General features: G+C 33.2%; 1 protein-coding gene across 1 annotated transcript; it reads right to left on the bottom strand.

The window, feature by feature from the left end:
* Positions 1-4,716: 4,716 nt before the first annotated feature.
* On the bottom strand, positions 4,717-17,351 carry LOC130445315 (proton-coupled folate transporter-like). Its single transcript, XM_056780881.1, has 6 exons — positions 16,455-17,351; positions 15,084-15,341; positions 13,419-13,593; positions 9,834-10,396; positions 6,866-7,106; positions 4,717-4,877 (listed from the first exon to the last, which is right to left on the bottom strand). The coding sequence occupies exons 1-6, from the start codon at positions 16,540-16,542 to the stop codon at positions 4,772-4,774; spliced, it is 1,431 nt and encodes a 476-aa protein (XP_056636859.1). The 5' UTR covers positions 16,543-17,351; the 3' UTR covers positions 4,717-4,771.
* Positions 17,352-17,603: the final 252 nt, after the last annotated feature.

Below are 17,603 nucleotides of genomic sequence, written 5' to 3' on the forward strand. Positions count from 1 at the left end.
TTTCCCATGTCTTCTGAACTGACACACCTACGAGAGTTGCCTTTCACAATCGAACAAGATGTTGCGTTAATTTTTTGTTTCTCCCCTGTCCTTGTGAAATCAGCCGTGAAAGATCACGTTTAATGATTTTTTGGGATCTTAATAAAAGTCTTACGATTGGTTTGCGGAATTCCATCATGGTCGTGTGTGTCTCTTGCCGAACAAGTTTAGGGACAGCGCTGTGATATGGAATCAACATGTTCATATTATGAGGCCATAGAGGATTTGACTACGGCGTTGGTCTGTTTTCAAACAACAAGCTTCCGATATCTGTTTTTCGAACCAACACTAATGTCCTTGGTTTATCACTGTTGAAAATAGAAAGTTTGAAATTTAACTCTTATCGTTTTTTGTCTCGTTTCCAGATGAGTATAATGAAAAATATCGTTCATTACACGTAAGAGAATGGATTTTGTGCCACGTGCACGGAAACATCTATTTCTAGAACTCTAATGGAATATACTATCACGATATTAGTTTCAGAGTGAAAAATGTTTTTCCTGAATTGGTTTGATAGTAACAGACCTTATGGGTAATATTTCTAAAAGCAATAGAACACATTGTTTCAAACTTCCTAGTTTCTGTTTCACGTTTTGTACCAAACCACGTATCACTTAAGATTCAACTATCCTTGTTCGGACTGTATAGATAGATTGCAACAATTTGGAAATTTTCTGTTGAGCATCAACACCAAGAAATTGATGACATTATTAACAAAACAATAAAGAAAAATAGTTTTTACTTCAAACAACTTGATGGAAACTAGCAAGTGAAAATTGGGTTATGCGTTCATCTTTTATAACTCACATAGACATTCCAATTAAAATCGACTATTGTAGCAGCAATTTCCTTGTATGACAGATCTGTTTACTCAAGTATCCACCCTGTTTTCTTTGATTGTATCTTCAAATCCGGATAAATTCGGTGAACTATCGGATTCTTCTTACAGCTTAATCCTCATACTTAATACTGAAGACCAGATAGGAGCTATTTGTTCGCTGTCAGATTGTGTTTGTTGTCTGAACGAAAACGGCGTGTAAGAGGATTATGAGAAAAAATACACTCAATCTAAAGACTGGTCAATATAACAAGGTTTTAAATTATATACGTATTTTGTATATTAGTTACCAATTTACCAAACCCGACATTAATGACAAAATATTAGAAAATTTTATCTATTCATCATGTCATATCCAATCCTATCTAATGTCTATCGAGATTCTGGAAAAGAGATGAATGAATGGATGGAAAAGACCGAGACCTTTGCAGGTCACAACAAAATAATTAAATATGAAGAAGCTACTGGTAATTGAGGTTCGACAACTTGTAGAGCTATAGATGTTATAAGCAAAAGGATGCTTTTAGGCACGTGCAAGGGAAGTTTGTAGTGCTGTAAGGGGTCTTATTATGAAGAAATTGTAGATAAAAATCATTCAATACACTCAATACTTTCATAGATTGATCAAAACATGTTATACTCAATATACTAAATAAATAAACATGTCAAATTCCAATATACCTAGCAAGGGGTTATTTCATCAAACATAGTGAGTTATGAGGAGCTTAATTCACTATATTGGATCCGTTTCGTTCCGGATTAGATTAATAAGTGAAAATGGAATATTCAGTAAAAGCAACGTTATTAACATTTTTTCAAACTTCTATACGAAATTCTTGTAATATATAAGAAGTGGGGATTGCATCTTCCACCATTAGATATAGGAGGGGATCTCACTATGCCGGGGTGAGGAAGAGAAAGAGAAATACTTTAATGTCAAAAAATTTGTCGCAATTTGTAGATAAAATATGAAAATAACTAAATTTGGATAGAATTACAATAAAATTTCAATATACAGAAAAAACCACAATAAATAACAACGTTATAAGTAAAAGTAATAGGTAATAATTAGTATAAAAGTCCACAACAAAAATGAACTAGTATGCAGCATGCCCGGAATCAAATTACAGAGGCACTTTCTAACGATTTGATTTAAACTGGCAAGTGATTGTGCATTTTTTTATTGTAAAATATTGAGCCCTTAGCTAATTCTGAACGTGGAGTAGGGAGGTAAAGGTTAAGGTGCAATGACCTCTCTGAAATCGGAAAAGTGTGCTTACGAATTAAGCAAACTGATTCAAAGATTATATTAGAATATATATCAATAACCGAATATGAACTAGATATATCATTTAAGAAATACAAGCAAGAACAACTCTTCTGAAAAATCCAAACAGGAGCATTTTGTACATTTGAGAATCAGCATTTAAGCAGCCAAAAAGATGTTCAAAGAAGTTCAAATTAGGTTAATGGTTTATACAAAATATATTAAAATGGAAGAATATATTAAAATTAATATTTCAAATATACAAAAGATGAATTGGAGCTATATGAGCAGTTTTTGAGGTTTTTGAAGGGGGACTTTACAAAACATTCAATAAGAAAACCTGTAAAGTATCGATTAGCTTTAGCTTTGTCGTAAACATTTTGTCCTTGAAGCAAAAATGTCGTTGGTTCGAGCAAAAGATTCCAGATTTCGTCTTCTTTATAACTTTCTTGTATCAAGCCGACTGTTTATTATATAAAAACTCATTGACACTAAGAAATTATATCAGCCTTTTACTCAAAGAAGTGATCTGATTTATAATTATAAAATTACCACGTGCAACTACAAACTACACTAGAAAAGTAAGGTTATGTTTTTGACAATCCGTGACTGTAATGGAAGAAGAGAGTTGGGTGATTCCAACGTCATCAGCGTTGTCATTGTCTGCATTATCACGGGTTCTCAACAAGGTGAACTAAGTTTGATATTTATCAACGTCTAGAGCGCGTCATGTTAGCGTTCATTCTGCCCAACACATAAAGAGGGCTTAAATTGAGTGACTTTGAATGCTTAATGACAAACCTAGTGATAAAAACCTTGCAGTCGAAAAAATGAGTGGCCAGATAGAATTATTTTTATAATTTAGAGACATCATGTATATTTCGAGTGTTTCTTTGCTTTCAGAACATTTTGATAACTTGCTCTCAGTACTTGACATAAGTGTAATTACTGTCAAGCAGTAATGTCACGGAAAATGTGCCAAAGACAAATTTTTTTTCTATAAGAGAAGTTTTTTGAAGTTATATAGAGTTAAATTGAGTAAAATGCCACTCTATAGTACCAACAAGTTGTTCAAGTTAGTGTTCCTCATTGTTATAGGAGTTCTGATAATTGTCGTGATCTTATTTTGCATATTTTATGTCTTTGAAGACCATGAAGATAATTATGGAAAACACTGATATGTTTGACAAGCTTATGTTCCATATGTAATTGAAACGGTAGATTTAAGATTAAGTTGAAACATGTTTTTTTAGTAAATGTAACTTATAAAAGAATATAACTGTTATGAAAGAATCGTTATTCAGTTTTCAAAGGAATTTACAGACAGAACAGGCATGGAGGTAAAAAAACGACACTCACCAATTCTTATAAACAATCAGTTTCTAGATACCACTGTAGAAATATATGTAAATAAATATTCATTCACGCATATCTACAATCAGAATTGTTTCATCCTCTAGTCAATGAGGTCAAAATTGAAATCACTTTCTATTTCTTTTTTATTTAACCGACGCTACATTCCTTTAAGAACCAGGACCTTCTTAACAATCGACTATCAATCCTTTCTGTACTGAGCATGGTGCCTACAGCGTCGAACCCCCAACTGGATCAAGTCCAATTAAACGTCCTCCAACCAGTTTAGGTGCGATCTTCCTCTCAGTCGCCATCTTCCACTATATCTGGCTCGCCATACATATGTCTCATCTCTGCATTCCTACGGACGCTTCACGCCCCGTTCTCGAAAACAGGACTGAAATTTTACGTTCCCAGCAGTTCAGAATCCGCTTAAAGTTCATCGTCATAGTCCATGTCTCTCATCATGTTATTATCTTCTGATATCTAGACATTAATTGATGAAGAATGCGATATTCTCTGACTTGGAATGTGGTTTGGGAGGTCGGGGTTCTCTTCGAGCTTCTCATGTAGATTTCATTGATTTTGAGTCCTCTTGCTACAGCAGCAAATAGTTCCTTAGGGATTCGTTTGGATACTCCTTGCGGCACCTTCCAGTGATAAATCGAACAGTATCGTAACTGGTGGGTCTCCCTTACGTAAGACTATGTTCATAGTAAAAACTGTGCCTAGAGTCCTCGATACCTTCACTTTGCCAGAAGAATTCTTCATTATCGTTTTAACCATACGCACCACCTTTTTTGGGACCCCAAACCTCAGCAGATCTCTTAAGATACTGTCGTATGCATGGCGAAATTTGAAGAAGAGATGATGAAGATCTACTTCTTTCTCCATGTATTCTACCAGCTTTTGATTTAACCAGCAGGTAAATATTTTGTAGGCTGTACAGAGCAAAGCGATGGCCTTGTAATTTGAACAGACAATCTTGTCGCCTTTCCTGTAGATAGGGCAGATTCCTGCAATGTTCCACTCATGTGGAATCTCTTCAGTGTTTCAAGTTGAGGAGATTACTTTATAGAGGGCGTTCCATACATCCTACCCACCATATTTGAAGGGCTCGGCAGGAATATCAAATACCATGGGTACTTTTTGCAGCTTTCTGATGATGCCAAAGATTTTTCTCCCTTTTCGGTTAATGAGGTGAGAATTGAATTCACTATTTTTAATAAATAATCAAATTTATATACATGTTTATTCATAATAAATAACGTGTGTTAATATAATTTATAAGCTTCACTTTGATCTGAACCAACCTTCACAGTCGTAGCATCAGGTTGCTTAGTTTCAAGCGGTTGATTCCAATCAAAAACCATAACTACTCTGAAATATTGAAAGAAACATCTACTTTAGAAATTGTCATCATTTTGGAAAGTCGCTTCGTGGTTTATTCTCTGTAATCGTCTCAGAAATCAGTATCTAATGAGACTTTTTATTGAAACGACTATAGACATCAACACTTTCACTGGATAAGCCAAAGAACTGGTATGCTGATAGACGAAGAGTCAGTGGGAGGAAGACCAAACATATTTCTAGGCGCGGTCGCGGTGGCCTCAGCTACACTCAGGTACGACAGGTGTGAAAATTTTATGAACATATTTTATGGAAGCTACTGTTTGAATATGTTAAAATTTACTTCCATAGCTATCTTAAATGGAAACGGCAGCAATTATCGTGGTTATAGAGTGGTGGCAGACATTTTAAAATATTCCAAAAAAAACATATTTTAGGAAAGTTGGAGTTTATATATATATATATATATATATATATATATATATATATATATATATATATATATAATATTTCTAAAGGCAGTCAGTTCCTACGACCTGGCAGACAATCAAACCTTTTTCCATCATGAGTTTACCCTGGGTGTAGTAGATACGATATTCGTTTGGTCTGCCGCCCACTGGCTCTTAAACTATAAATGTTTGGACCTTGTAAATGAAGAAGGCCAATATTCTATTTCTTTTACGAACGTAGAAGAATCAGTGGCAATTATGGAAAATCATTTGTTCAGGAGTTTTAATGAGGAATTAATTATTATTGATTTCGGCTCCGGTAACCTCTGGCTTGTATTTGGACTCTCGAATAATTTGAAGAAGCGAGTTTTGGTTCTTAAAATAGATGCAAAGTTAATATTAGAAGACATAAAAATTTCTAGATGATTCCCTAACGAAGATATGGTGTAGAAACGATGGCAATACAAGCAAGAGTTTTTATATATGTTCTTTGTATCCTTGATAGATCTGATTGAGTTTGGAAAGATTCTGATGAAAGTTGAGGATTGTATGAATACCGTAAAACTCTAATATTCTGTAATTTTTTTCTATTAAACTCGTGCTATATTCTTAATTGACTAACCGAATCGACCAAAATGACGGCGCTGGAGTTGTGGGTCTTTCTTGTTATTTCAGCTTCAGATCAACTTTAGAGCAAGTTCTTGATTATTAATATAAAGTGGAAGAATTATCTTAAGAAGTTTGAATATGAAATTGCCATGAACATATCGCAACCAACAGCTTGGTTAGAGTAAAGTGTAGTAATAGTAATATGGTGGAAACTTTTCAGTTGACAAAGCACCTATCCTGAAATGTAGAGAAGATATTGGAAAAACAGTGTTGAATTGAAAAAAATCGATATGAGGCAATTTCGTTTCTAGAATCTAGAAGAGACAAACATGGATCAATATGGATATTACTGTATAACAAGTTTCAAAACTGGAGCTGAAAATTGTCTCAATTGGTTGAGGTGTTTGACGAGGGTTTAGTTGGCTAGTACATTGATACTGGATCATAGTATAAGATACAAGTATAAGATACAAGATTTTCATTGTGACATCATCTTAGCTTCAAATTCGACGGGAAGTTCATACTAGTTGGATCTAGGGATCATTTGGTAATTGCTGTGACTTATTCCCATTCTATTGGGATATTCCAAAGTAGAAAGCTTTGATACCTGGAGGACATTCAACAACAGATTTTCTGATAATTTCAATTTGGTTTGGAGGGATTTGAAACTTGATCTTTCCAACTTCAAAGATAACAGCAGAATTGAAGCCTTTGGTAGATTCTGTTCATCGTTATCAGAGTTATGAGGGGTACAGGTGGACTATAGTGTAGGCAGATTGATGTCTGGAAAGTGATGAATCAACAGCCACATCATGTCTCCTCACACCTTCTCTTTATAATAACTTCAAGTTGGAATCGAAGCATGAAGAAGTTTCAAATTTCTAAATCGGTTTTTCCTCACTTTTTGCAAATATGATAAAAATTATAAAATTGTACTTGTTTGGTACTTTGTATACTTACATTAACATCATTCCGCAAATTAGACGAATACCTATCGAAATCCAATTGAATATTCCGGGGTTTGTATCTATTGTTTGGTTGTACACAAAACTATAAAACATACTGAATGCCAGAGAAAGGATATTGATGATTACATAATATAATGAAAATATTTTCCCCATTTCACCAGGTCCTATAATGTGTACTAGTTTTGTTCTGAGCATTGGGTTAACCAGACCTCCAAGGATACCAACAGGGACAGCTGGAAGAATATATAATATAAAATCAATATCAACCAATATTCTATGATAAAGATGTAAATAATCAAACATGCATATTGCAAATCCATCTAAATTTTTTTCGTAGCAAATAAAAAGGAAAGAACAACCGGAACAGAAGAAATAAGTATGCAGATATTGCATATAATTTGAAAAGAGAAGATTTGAACTGAAGCATATTCAAACTTGCAGTAAAGAGTAAAATTAAAGGATTATGAACTATCACCGTACCCCAATGGTCAAAGTGATTAATCTGTACTTTTTTTTACATATTGTTGTTTCGGGAAATTTTTTCTGCATGTTTTGTTTAGGAAGGTGCAGAATCCAAGTAACGAATTCCACCATCCACCAGTAGAGCTGATAAATATGTAGTAACCTACCCACCAAACCGCCATCTTCTGTCATCACCATCGAACCTCGAACCAGAAATTATTGTGATATCACTTCTGGTTGCTGGATACATCCGTGTATGATGTTCCCTTCGTTGAGTTTCTATGATATCGCCTCCAGTCAGCCATCTATATTATTTCGCCTAAGAACTCTTTCAAATTGCTACCATTTTACCTTGTGCAGCATTACCTGGGTGATATTATCAGCGTTTATACTGCTTACTGCTTATAGACAGTCTTCTCTATTCCATCTCTCAAGCTCCTCCAGTGGTTACACGCGAAAAAAGTGTATTTGGGATCATCTGAATAGTGTTCAAAATACGTGCACTCAGATGTTTACACTTTCTTCATTTTATGGAGATACCGCAGAAGTAGCCGTTTCCCTCCAGAAACTGGGTTATGTAGAAGTAGACAACTTCCTTTCAGTCCATAGTCTAAGGTCTTTTATTAGTCATTGCGTCAAGTAACCTGATTTTTCTCTGTATATTCTCTTAACTTCGAAAGCAAGGAGATCCAAGAAGATTATACATACCACCACTAGGACAACCTATGCAGAGACAGTTCTGTAGGAGATGGCGATACACGGTGCACCTTGTCTCTGTACCATTGTCATTGCTTCGCAGTATTTTTTCATTCTCAGGGGGAGTCGTGGCCATCAGCAGCCTTCGTGTCTCTGACCGTGGTCTGTTAATATTTGGGGGGAGATTTTTTTTCCTCTTGGTCGCCTTTTCAGCTGTCTTCCATATGTGGGGCCAAACAGACCTCTCCATGTATAAGGTCACTTCCAAATATGTTACTTTGCATTTAGACTCGAACTAAATGGGCAGTCTTGTCTGTATTATTTTTCTGCATTTTACTTCCACCTACCTAATTATGTTTATTCTGTTTTTGATAATTTACAAAGAAACAAATTTCAATTCTTGACCAATTAATTCCCAGACGATGCATAAGGACGTATTCGAGAGTTCGAAAATATATTAGGGCGTACTTTTTGGTGGTTAATTTTGCCACCATCCCACTACGAAAAAAGCTCATATATAGAGTATTCCAGGACCCAATGCGAAAAATTCGGGAGTCTGAGCTGTGACATGAAAAAATTCTCATACGACCCTTCGTTTCTGAGTTATAGGCCTCCAAATCATTTCAATCAGAATTTATAATTGAGTATATTTTCTAAATTATACATTCTATCATCATGATTATTTGAAGGATGATTATGTGTATTCTTGTAGTATGTTTGACGAAATATGTTTGACGAAATACATGATTACAATCTGAAGGCCAGGGGCGACAATCCGAAACTTTTACAGCGACAACCTGTACAATAAAAAAAAAGTAAAAATCAATTTTTCAATAGATTTCTTTACGAAAAGGTTGAAGACAATAGAATTTATAGTTGATTATGTTGATTTTTATACCGTACGCCATAAAGAGACATTCTGATGAAAATTATCATAAATTGTAATTATTTATTCAAAATACAGGTATTGAAACAAAATCAAACATTCCTTGAAGATCTGTTGAATAAATAAATGAACTTTTGTGCTGAAAAACTTGAGAGAGATTAATAATTATTTTTTATTTTGTAGGCTACTGTCAAATAAGCTACTACGTGATATTCAATTAAAAATTGCAATCGATTTAATTTGGTATTCTCAGTTTGCTGTCAATCTTTCCAAAATCTGTCATTAATAATTACCAAATCATATTAAAAGTTTCAATGTCGTAGAATTTACTTTTAATGAATATGCCGATATGCATTTGATGTATGGTTTGGCTTCTGGTAACTAGTCAGAAGCCAGAAGTTTGAATACTGAACACTTTCCGGGCAGAATTATAACCGGATCTTTTGTTACGGTTGATCGCACCTTTGTTTGTCTACATAAATTGAGTTAAATAGTTTCCATTATTTTTTATAAAAAGGGACTCCACAATATATTGTAGAAGTATTTTAAGCTGCTCATGATTCACCCTGTCTATATATTTGAATTTGAAATCTCATTTTTTTTAAAGACATTACATTCATCGATTTATTGATTAATCACCAACCTTCATATTAGTGTTGAATTTTGAATATCAATTTATGATGTAGATGAATTCAATGTCACTAAAAAGAAACAATAGAATCTCAAATCTCAGTAAATTAATTCCCAGACGAATACATAGGTATTCAAGAACCGGAAATATATTAGAGTTAGTACACTTTGTTGTTGATTCTATGAAAATAATTTTAAACAGACACGATATAATATAGTGAGGTATTTTCGATCACCAGTATGAAATAGACTGAAATACGAGTAAATTATTTTAAAAAATACTTACAACCATAAATGAACCAATTATTCTGGACTGTCGCGTACAGAATATCTACTCCAATGCTAGAAATAATACCAACTAGGATAAGATATATTTCTTTGATTTTCAGCTGTTTCTGTAATAGAAAAGTGATACTGGGTGTACATATAATACTAACGACGCTAGACCAACTAGTAAAGGAATTTTGATCAGTCAAAGTCCATATCAACTCCCTTCTCAGATATAAAGTTTTTATATTGGAATCTGCAGCTTTCACTAAATTATCAACGAGCATTACAATCAATAGTATCACAATGATCGCTCTTTGATTGCTGCATCTCTTTTTACCTATCACTAGAAACATATTCGACAAATGTTGACAGGTGAAAATTTTTGATAGACTAGATTTTTCTTCGCATTTTATATCTACCGATTCTGGTAGGAATTGATGGATATAAGCAATGGCTAAGAGTACCATAACAGCCGAAAGACCATAAATAACGGAGTAGTTGGTGGCATACAATAGAGGTGGGCTCAACAGGTTTGCGCAACAGATGCAAAATACTGTTATCACTTCATACGCTGCGTTTCTGAAAAAAATATTATAAACTGATTCACGTGGAACGTTCTGGAAATGATATTTTTTGTCACAGTTTGAAATCCTTTTGGATCGTGTTACGTATAATATCTTATGATTTGATATCAATTGGCAAAAACTCATGAATCTACTAATATTAATCAAATATATTTCTATTATATAGTGTGTTCATGAAGTAACCCATCGTATTAGAAATTTCATGCGTTTCTACGAGAGTTGTCTTAAAGTTTTCCGAACGAATTTTTATTCTTAAACAAAGTTTTCTTTTACCATTTTCCAGTAGTGTTATAGCCTTTTTATTTCTTCTAAATAATAGTCTTTTTACTCGAGATAAGCGTTCACGTATGCAATAACTTTCTAGCCTGATGAAAATCTCTTACCTAGTGGCCAGTTTTAATCGACTTGAATGGCATGAAATATTTAGAAAAAAAATCAACGTCTGATTGTTTTTGTAAACTTGTTAACAGGAATAAGTTCATGATGGTTATATGCCCACACAACGTCATTTCTACTTGTTTGCCCTACAGATTGTATCTTGTTCTGAATTTAATTTGAGACTGGGAGTCGTTGGAGATGATTTAAGCTCATTTCCTATGTGTGTATTATCAAAAAAGCTAACTTTTCACACGGTACCATATTTTGTAGTGAACTATTTTCGAGACAGCTACAGCTACCTAAAGTGTGTTCCTTTGTGATAATTTCAGTGTATTTTTTCATATTATCACTCAAAAATAATTTACAAAATTAGTGGAAATATTATCAAACTGGTTGTTAATATGCCCATGACTATTCAATGATTCATCTGAACATTTTTAAATTAAAATTTTCTGAAGTTGTCGCCTTATAACAACAAGGATTTGCGATCATAGTGGACTAGAAACAATATTCAACAAGCTTCATTGGTTATCCAGAAATGAGAGTAAAAAAATTCCGTCTCAGAAAGAACTTAAAGGAAAAACAGACTCCTGGAAAATAAAAGTGTTTGGTCCTGAAAGTTTAGCTGAATAAATATTCTCGGCGTTGTAAAATTGTTGTCAAAAGATAGAAAGATAATTTCCACAAACTTAGGAATGGAGCTTGATTTAATGTATAAACTAGAAAGGATAAACAACTTAGATGATAAGGAATGTACCTTAACATTGAAAAATCAACGTGCGAGTGCATCAAACAGCTTCAGAGCACGAAGAAAATGTAACAGTGATTTTCTATGACAACGCTAATGGTCTAGAATTCTCCCAACCATTTTATTCAAAAGGCAAATGCTGAAGCCAGAGTGGTCTACCACCGGAAACCTTCAACTTCATGACTTAAAAAGGAAGCATGGCTTGCAATAAATGGTCATAATACCCAAGAAAGTTTTCTGCTATTCTGATTCAAGTATTTCAGCAAAAATTACAGTTTAGAATGAACAGGGTCCTTAGAAATTGATGGTAGAAGACTAATTGATAATTCTAAAGATATTTCATTACAACCATGACTGAACATCTGAACAAAAGAACTACCATCAAGGTTTTAAAAAAAGTATAACTTCAACACTAGCAGACCAAGAATAACGGAAACCTATAACTCGGGAAGAAGTTGATGTTCAACAAGGAGGATTTCAGATAACAACAAGATTAGAATGAAAAATCACATGAAGAAAGTAGTAAATAAAAAGTAAAGAAGTTTTGTAGATAGATTCCAAAACGCCTTATAAGAAGCAAGTGAAGAAAAAAAATAGAAGAAAGGCAAAGCAATAGCAATAAATCTTTATTATAAAGACAAAGACGGTTTACTCATAAGGGAAAAAAGAAAAACACAACTTACATACTAACGAAATAAAACCAGGGAAATCGATAAAAGACTAGCGACAGGGAGCAAAACGTCAGGAGCCATAAGAAGTCTTTGAGATCAAAAAAAATTTCTAGAGACGTCGAGTTATGCATTTACAAGACATTTATACAAACGATGCTGTATGGCGGCGTGTGTGGGACCATTAACCAAAATGAAGGGAACAAAATAAACATATCAGGAAGAAAGGTACTTAAAAGGATGGCAATAAAAGTGTAGGAGAAGCACGAGTGGAGGAGAACAACGAACGCAAAGATCAAAGCACTGTATGGTCAAGCTGAGATGAGATATATGGTTAGAGCAAGAAGACTCCGATAGATGGGACATATAGACAAAATGGACGAAGATCGTTGGGAGAAACGATCCTTATCAAGTGAAGAAGAAGTGAAAAGAAAGAATGGATAGTAGAGATAATAGAAACAGACAACTGGCGTGAAGCAGCCGTGAACAAAAATAAATAAACGAGAACAGTAGAGGGATACCAAGCATTGTGATTATAAGATCCAAGAAGCTGGAAAAATCGTCGTAGAATCAATTCACTATAGCCCTAACAAACGCTGCAAGCTTTGTGATGTAGGTGAACAAAAAAAATGAGGCTGTGCACAGTTAGCTTCATCTATGTTGCGTCAAGTCTTGCCAAAAATGATAAAATTTTTTTGTTTTTTGTCAAGATTGTTTGGTTACATTTTGAAAAAAATTTCTCTAAGGGAACTAAGAAATATTAAGTTTGAGTTTTTATGAAGATTAGAGACTAGTGTCTTTGCTGGGAATATTCATAGATGTAAAGAAAATTATAAAAATAGATATTTTTGTTTTCCTGAGAAAATAAATCTTCATTTCTTCCATTGAGGGATCTGGTTAACCTCATCACGTTACGTTATGAACACACTTTGTAATTGGATGAGAACTAAATTACAAGAATGCAATTAGATATGGTGAGACTCATTGCGATTTATAAAGATCAAACTTTGATAAGAACATTCAAATATCAATCATTATTAAAGAGAAAATTGGTGAAATCGTCAAAAACAGTAAATCATAGATCCAAATAGCTCTTAGTTTGGAAGTTTTTTATAACAGATTCCATCCAATTGAAAGTCAGTTAATCCTTTTGTCATAATATGTTTCGAAACTCAGGTTTTAGTTTTATAACAATCAATATTCGATATTAATTTTAAATTTACCTCATTCCTCTTGTTTCTGGGGTAGCGATATCATTAAGATAAGCTAGAATTAGGGACACGATTGTTAAACTACTACCGCAAACTATGGTCGGGATGGTGGCAAGCATCATCATATAAGGAGTAATTTCATCGAATAGTATTATAATCGCGGTGATTCCATAATATAATGAGATACCTGAAATTACAAATCACGATCTTCATTAAAGAGACTTTCATTAGGCACCAAGTTATCGTCTTCAGATACAACAGTTTACCATCCAGTCTCTGAAGACGATAACTTGGTTATCGAAACGCGCGTCAGACAGTGTAATCGTGAGTTTTGGTGTAGTGGTGGTGTGTACAAGTTATTAGAAAATAGAACAGGGGTAAATGACCCCTTGGCACATATTTCGCAATGTTCTTATATGTTCGGAATTTGGTTGATTTGGCTTTATCGCTCAAAAATCCATCCTCTAGTGAAAGTGAATCAAGCCTTGATAACTGTACTGGATATGGATTTGAATTCCAGTTTATGTTTATCAGAAGATTCGCATCCATTCTTCAAACGACAAAACTGGCAGCATTGATGATAGTCAAATAAATAGTGACGATTCCAATGATACAACTTCTAGTGATAAATGGATTGAGGTAAATATCAATCCTAAATTGTTTCCTTTGCTTTGTAATGAACTCTATGAAAATTACGGTATTCCTGATAATGTGAGGAACCCTTTTGAACTTTTCAAGCTGGTCGTAGATGATGAAACTAAAGATATAATAGTAATCAACACAAATGGATACTACAGCTACTACAAATACTAAGATAGTTACAGCTGATAAAATTAAAATAAATTTTTCTCTGCTATATTGTGACTTGGAATCCATCCGGTACTTGATCTGGAAAGACCATGATCTGAGACCCTTTTTATCGTAATAATACTGTTTTCTATTAATTTTCCGATGCTTTCACTATAGGAAAATCATGATCTCGAAAGAAACTGACATCAAAATGAAAAAAATTTGCTCATATTGTGTGAGTGCTCTACGAAGGCAGCTCTTTGTCTTTCGTTCATCAATGATAGACACGCATCAATGCCCTAGTTATTATCTCATAATTGTTTATATTATTTAACTATTCCAGTTATTGTATTTGTTCATTTGTATTCGATTTTTGTTTTTTCGTTTTTCTCAGATGATGAGTTATATTGAAAGAAATATTAAAATGAAGAATAGAATTTCCATGAGGTTAATGAACTTTTGAATGAATCAATTGATGACCATCTGCTGTGGTATATTGACCTAAGCTTATGCAATGGGAAAACAACTGATTTTACCAAAATTAATCAATTTTAAGCAAGCTGTGAGCATTTAAAATGAGCGGTCGATTTGGGGGTCGATTTATCCCGCGACGCTTTTTGGATAGTTACTGCACGGGGTTAATTCACCCCGTATCATACTTGTGGATACTTACAGACTTGATTATTAGCACTGAACGTATTTTAAGCTATAAACATGCATATTATTATATCGAATTATCTAAACTCGCAGAAGAAAAAACTGTCATTATTTGTTAATATTCTTTCAGTAAATCGTAGATAATTTATGATGAAAAATTTTATTGTTAAATAATTTTGTTATTAAATTATCAATTTGCGTTATAATTCACTGTATTTCAATGGTACTCACAAAAGGATACGAACATCATAGCTGGTTTTCTTCCATATTTATCAGACCAGGAACCAATTATTAATGAAAGTATGAATGGAACTGAATTTGGAACCATTTCAGTAGTTGTTGTCACATATGAAGCCAAAGGTTGTACTATTCCTTCCAGTTTCTCCGTTTCTTTATCGGTATATCTACCTAGTCTTGAGCAATTCACTTCTGGATATCCCATTAAAGTATAACACGTTTTATACATTGTTAGATTCACAAAAACAGAAACTGAAAATTAGAATCTCTGAATATTCATGGAATATATCATTTTTTAAGGTCTACAAAACACGCCTAAGGATTTTTTCAAATTATCATACAAAGTGTAGCAAATACCAAGTCCTAAGCATTCATTCTGTCCATAAGTACCTCCATAAAACGAAAAAAATTCACAATTAAGATTACCCAAATATGCTAATGGAGAACAAAAAATATGAGCATAAATATGCGATTCGTTTAGTCAAAAATTTCACGTAACTATTTTAGTTTAAAAAAATTAATGTTAAAACTGGCAATTACTTCATTATTCAATCTGATACAGTTATTTGAAGTAATCCATTTTCTGGACGAATATTCTCTTGATCTTTTTGTCTAATGTTAATTCCATTTGAAGCTGTTATATCTATATGTATTGCAGGGGGTAAAACCCGGAATGTTTTCTGAAATTTTTCTTTTTTTAATGAACTCTCAACACTGTTGGATTTCCATCTTCCATTTTATTTCCAGAATGCTCTATGCTACATTTTCCATTATAATATAGTACAAAAAAATATATCGTGATTTATAGCAGTTGGTATAATATTTCTTTACTTTTTGAGGAGGTCAACAAGTTTAACACCAGCAATATATTCAGCAGTGACCACAAATTCGCGAATAACGTATATTTTGCTTTCTGAAGTTGTAATTTTGAAAAATATACCTTCATCTTCTACTCGTATTCAATTCATATTCAATAATAAATAACGTAAATTGAGTCATACTTTTGAAAATAGGAATATTTGGTCTTCATCCTCTTTTATAGATTTTTCTACAGGCTCCTTTGTCAAAATCTCCGATTTTTTTGCATGATATCATTCTGATCTTCTCTTCAACAAAGTCAAAAGCTTTCCTCGATTATTTTCGTATATAACCCGGCTCTAATTTATATACCAAGCGAGGTAAAAGAATAGTCGGTAGTCCCGAAAACTATTTTTTTATACATTCTCAACTCCTTTAAATTTTCTGTTTGTTTGCATATTCAATAATGCCTTGTTATCCATATTTATCTTACTGTTTGTTTCCTAGCGTCATTTATGTTCCGTTTTTCGTGATTATACAATGCTAATAATGATAAATAATACTCACCATTAAGCATGAACGTGAAATAAATTAGTAGTAAAGGAATTTCTATTGTTAATCTAAAACGACAGTTCTTTAAAATTATGTTCACCATTGCACACCGTATTTCTACAACAAAATAATAATTTCATAATCACATCACTAACTAACGAATTTTCAACAATTCACCAATTCCATATTCTTAGCGATTAGACGAGTTATTATTAGTTATTAGTGTAATGAATGTAAATAATTGTAGCTTGATAGTGTTGTAGTGAACTGAACTGAACCTTGTGGAAGTGTTTATGACAGTAGCGAGTTTAAAACAGCACGTACAGCTGTGGTAAAACTATTATTTCAAACAGAAAATAATTCTTAACGAAGACTTTGAAGGAAAGTGCTTTTTGAACAGTTTTTATCACTGTTCGAGACGATAAGGATTACCCGGAGCTCAAGTACTCAATGGAAATTATTACATACATCCACTCTTTCAAATCTACTATCAGGAAAAAGACATGGATTGCTGATAGTACATATTGGCAGGTCAAATGGTTTTGTTAAAATGCTGGTTTATTGATTTTTGAATCTACTTATTCCAGTGACTACTTTGAGGACATGAATGCTGATATCTTCATATAATAGATAGCACAATTGATGATATTGCAGAAAATCATGAAGAAAGTTAGTTCACTATCATAGTATTGCGAACTAAACCCCAAACTGACAATTTAAATATTAGTTTTATCCAGATTACTTTTTTTAGTTTTATTACACCTTGTGGAAAGATAGAACATTCCAGAAAAACATTTGATAACACTAACAAAAATTTAGGGGTTGATTCGGAAGCTGCATGTTTTGATTTGAAATTTGTATGGGATTTGACATTTCCAAGAGATATTTTGAGGGTCGCGCTTTCGTTAAAACACCAAGTATATTATATTATAAATCTAGTAAACATTATGATTTCAAAATATTTTAAGTGCATCATTTTTACCTTCTTTCATTCCAATTGGCGCTAAGAGACCGTTTACTATCACTTCAAATTCATAAGCAAAAGTCTACTGTGAAAATAACAAACGTAAACTTGTATTTTTCATTATTTATTTATCTTATTATAAACAACAATGTGAACAATATTTGTTAAAAACAGTCTTATTTTAAATATGATGAAAATAT

Source organism: Diorhabda sublineata, chromosome 6 (assembly GCF_026230105.1).
Source record: "Diorhabda sublineata isolate icDioSubl1.1 chromosome 6, icDioSubl1.1, whole genome shotgun sequence".
Taxonomy (NCBI): Eukaryota; Metazoa; Arthropoda; class Insecta; order Coleoptera; family Chrysomelidae; genus Diorhabda; species Diorhabda sublineata.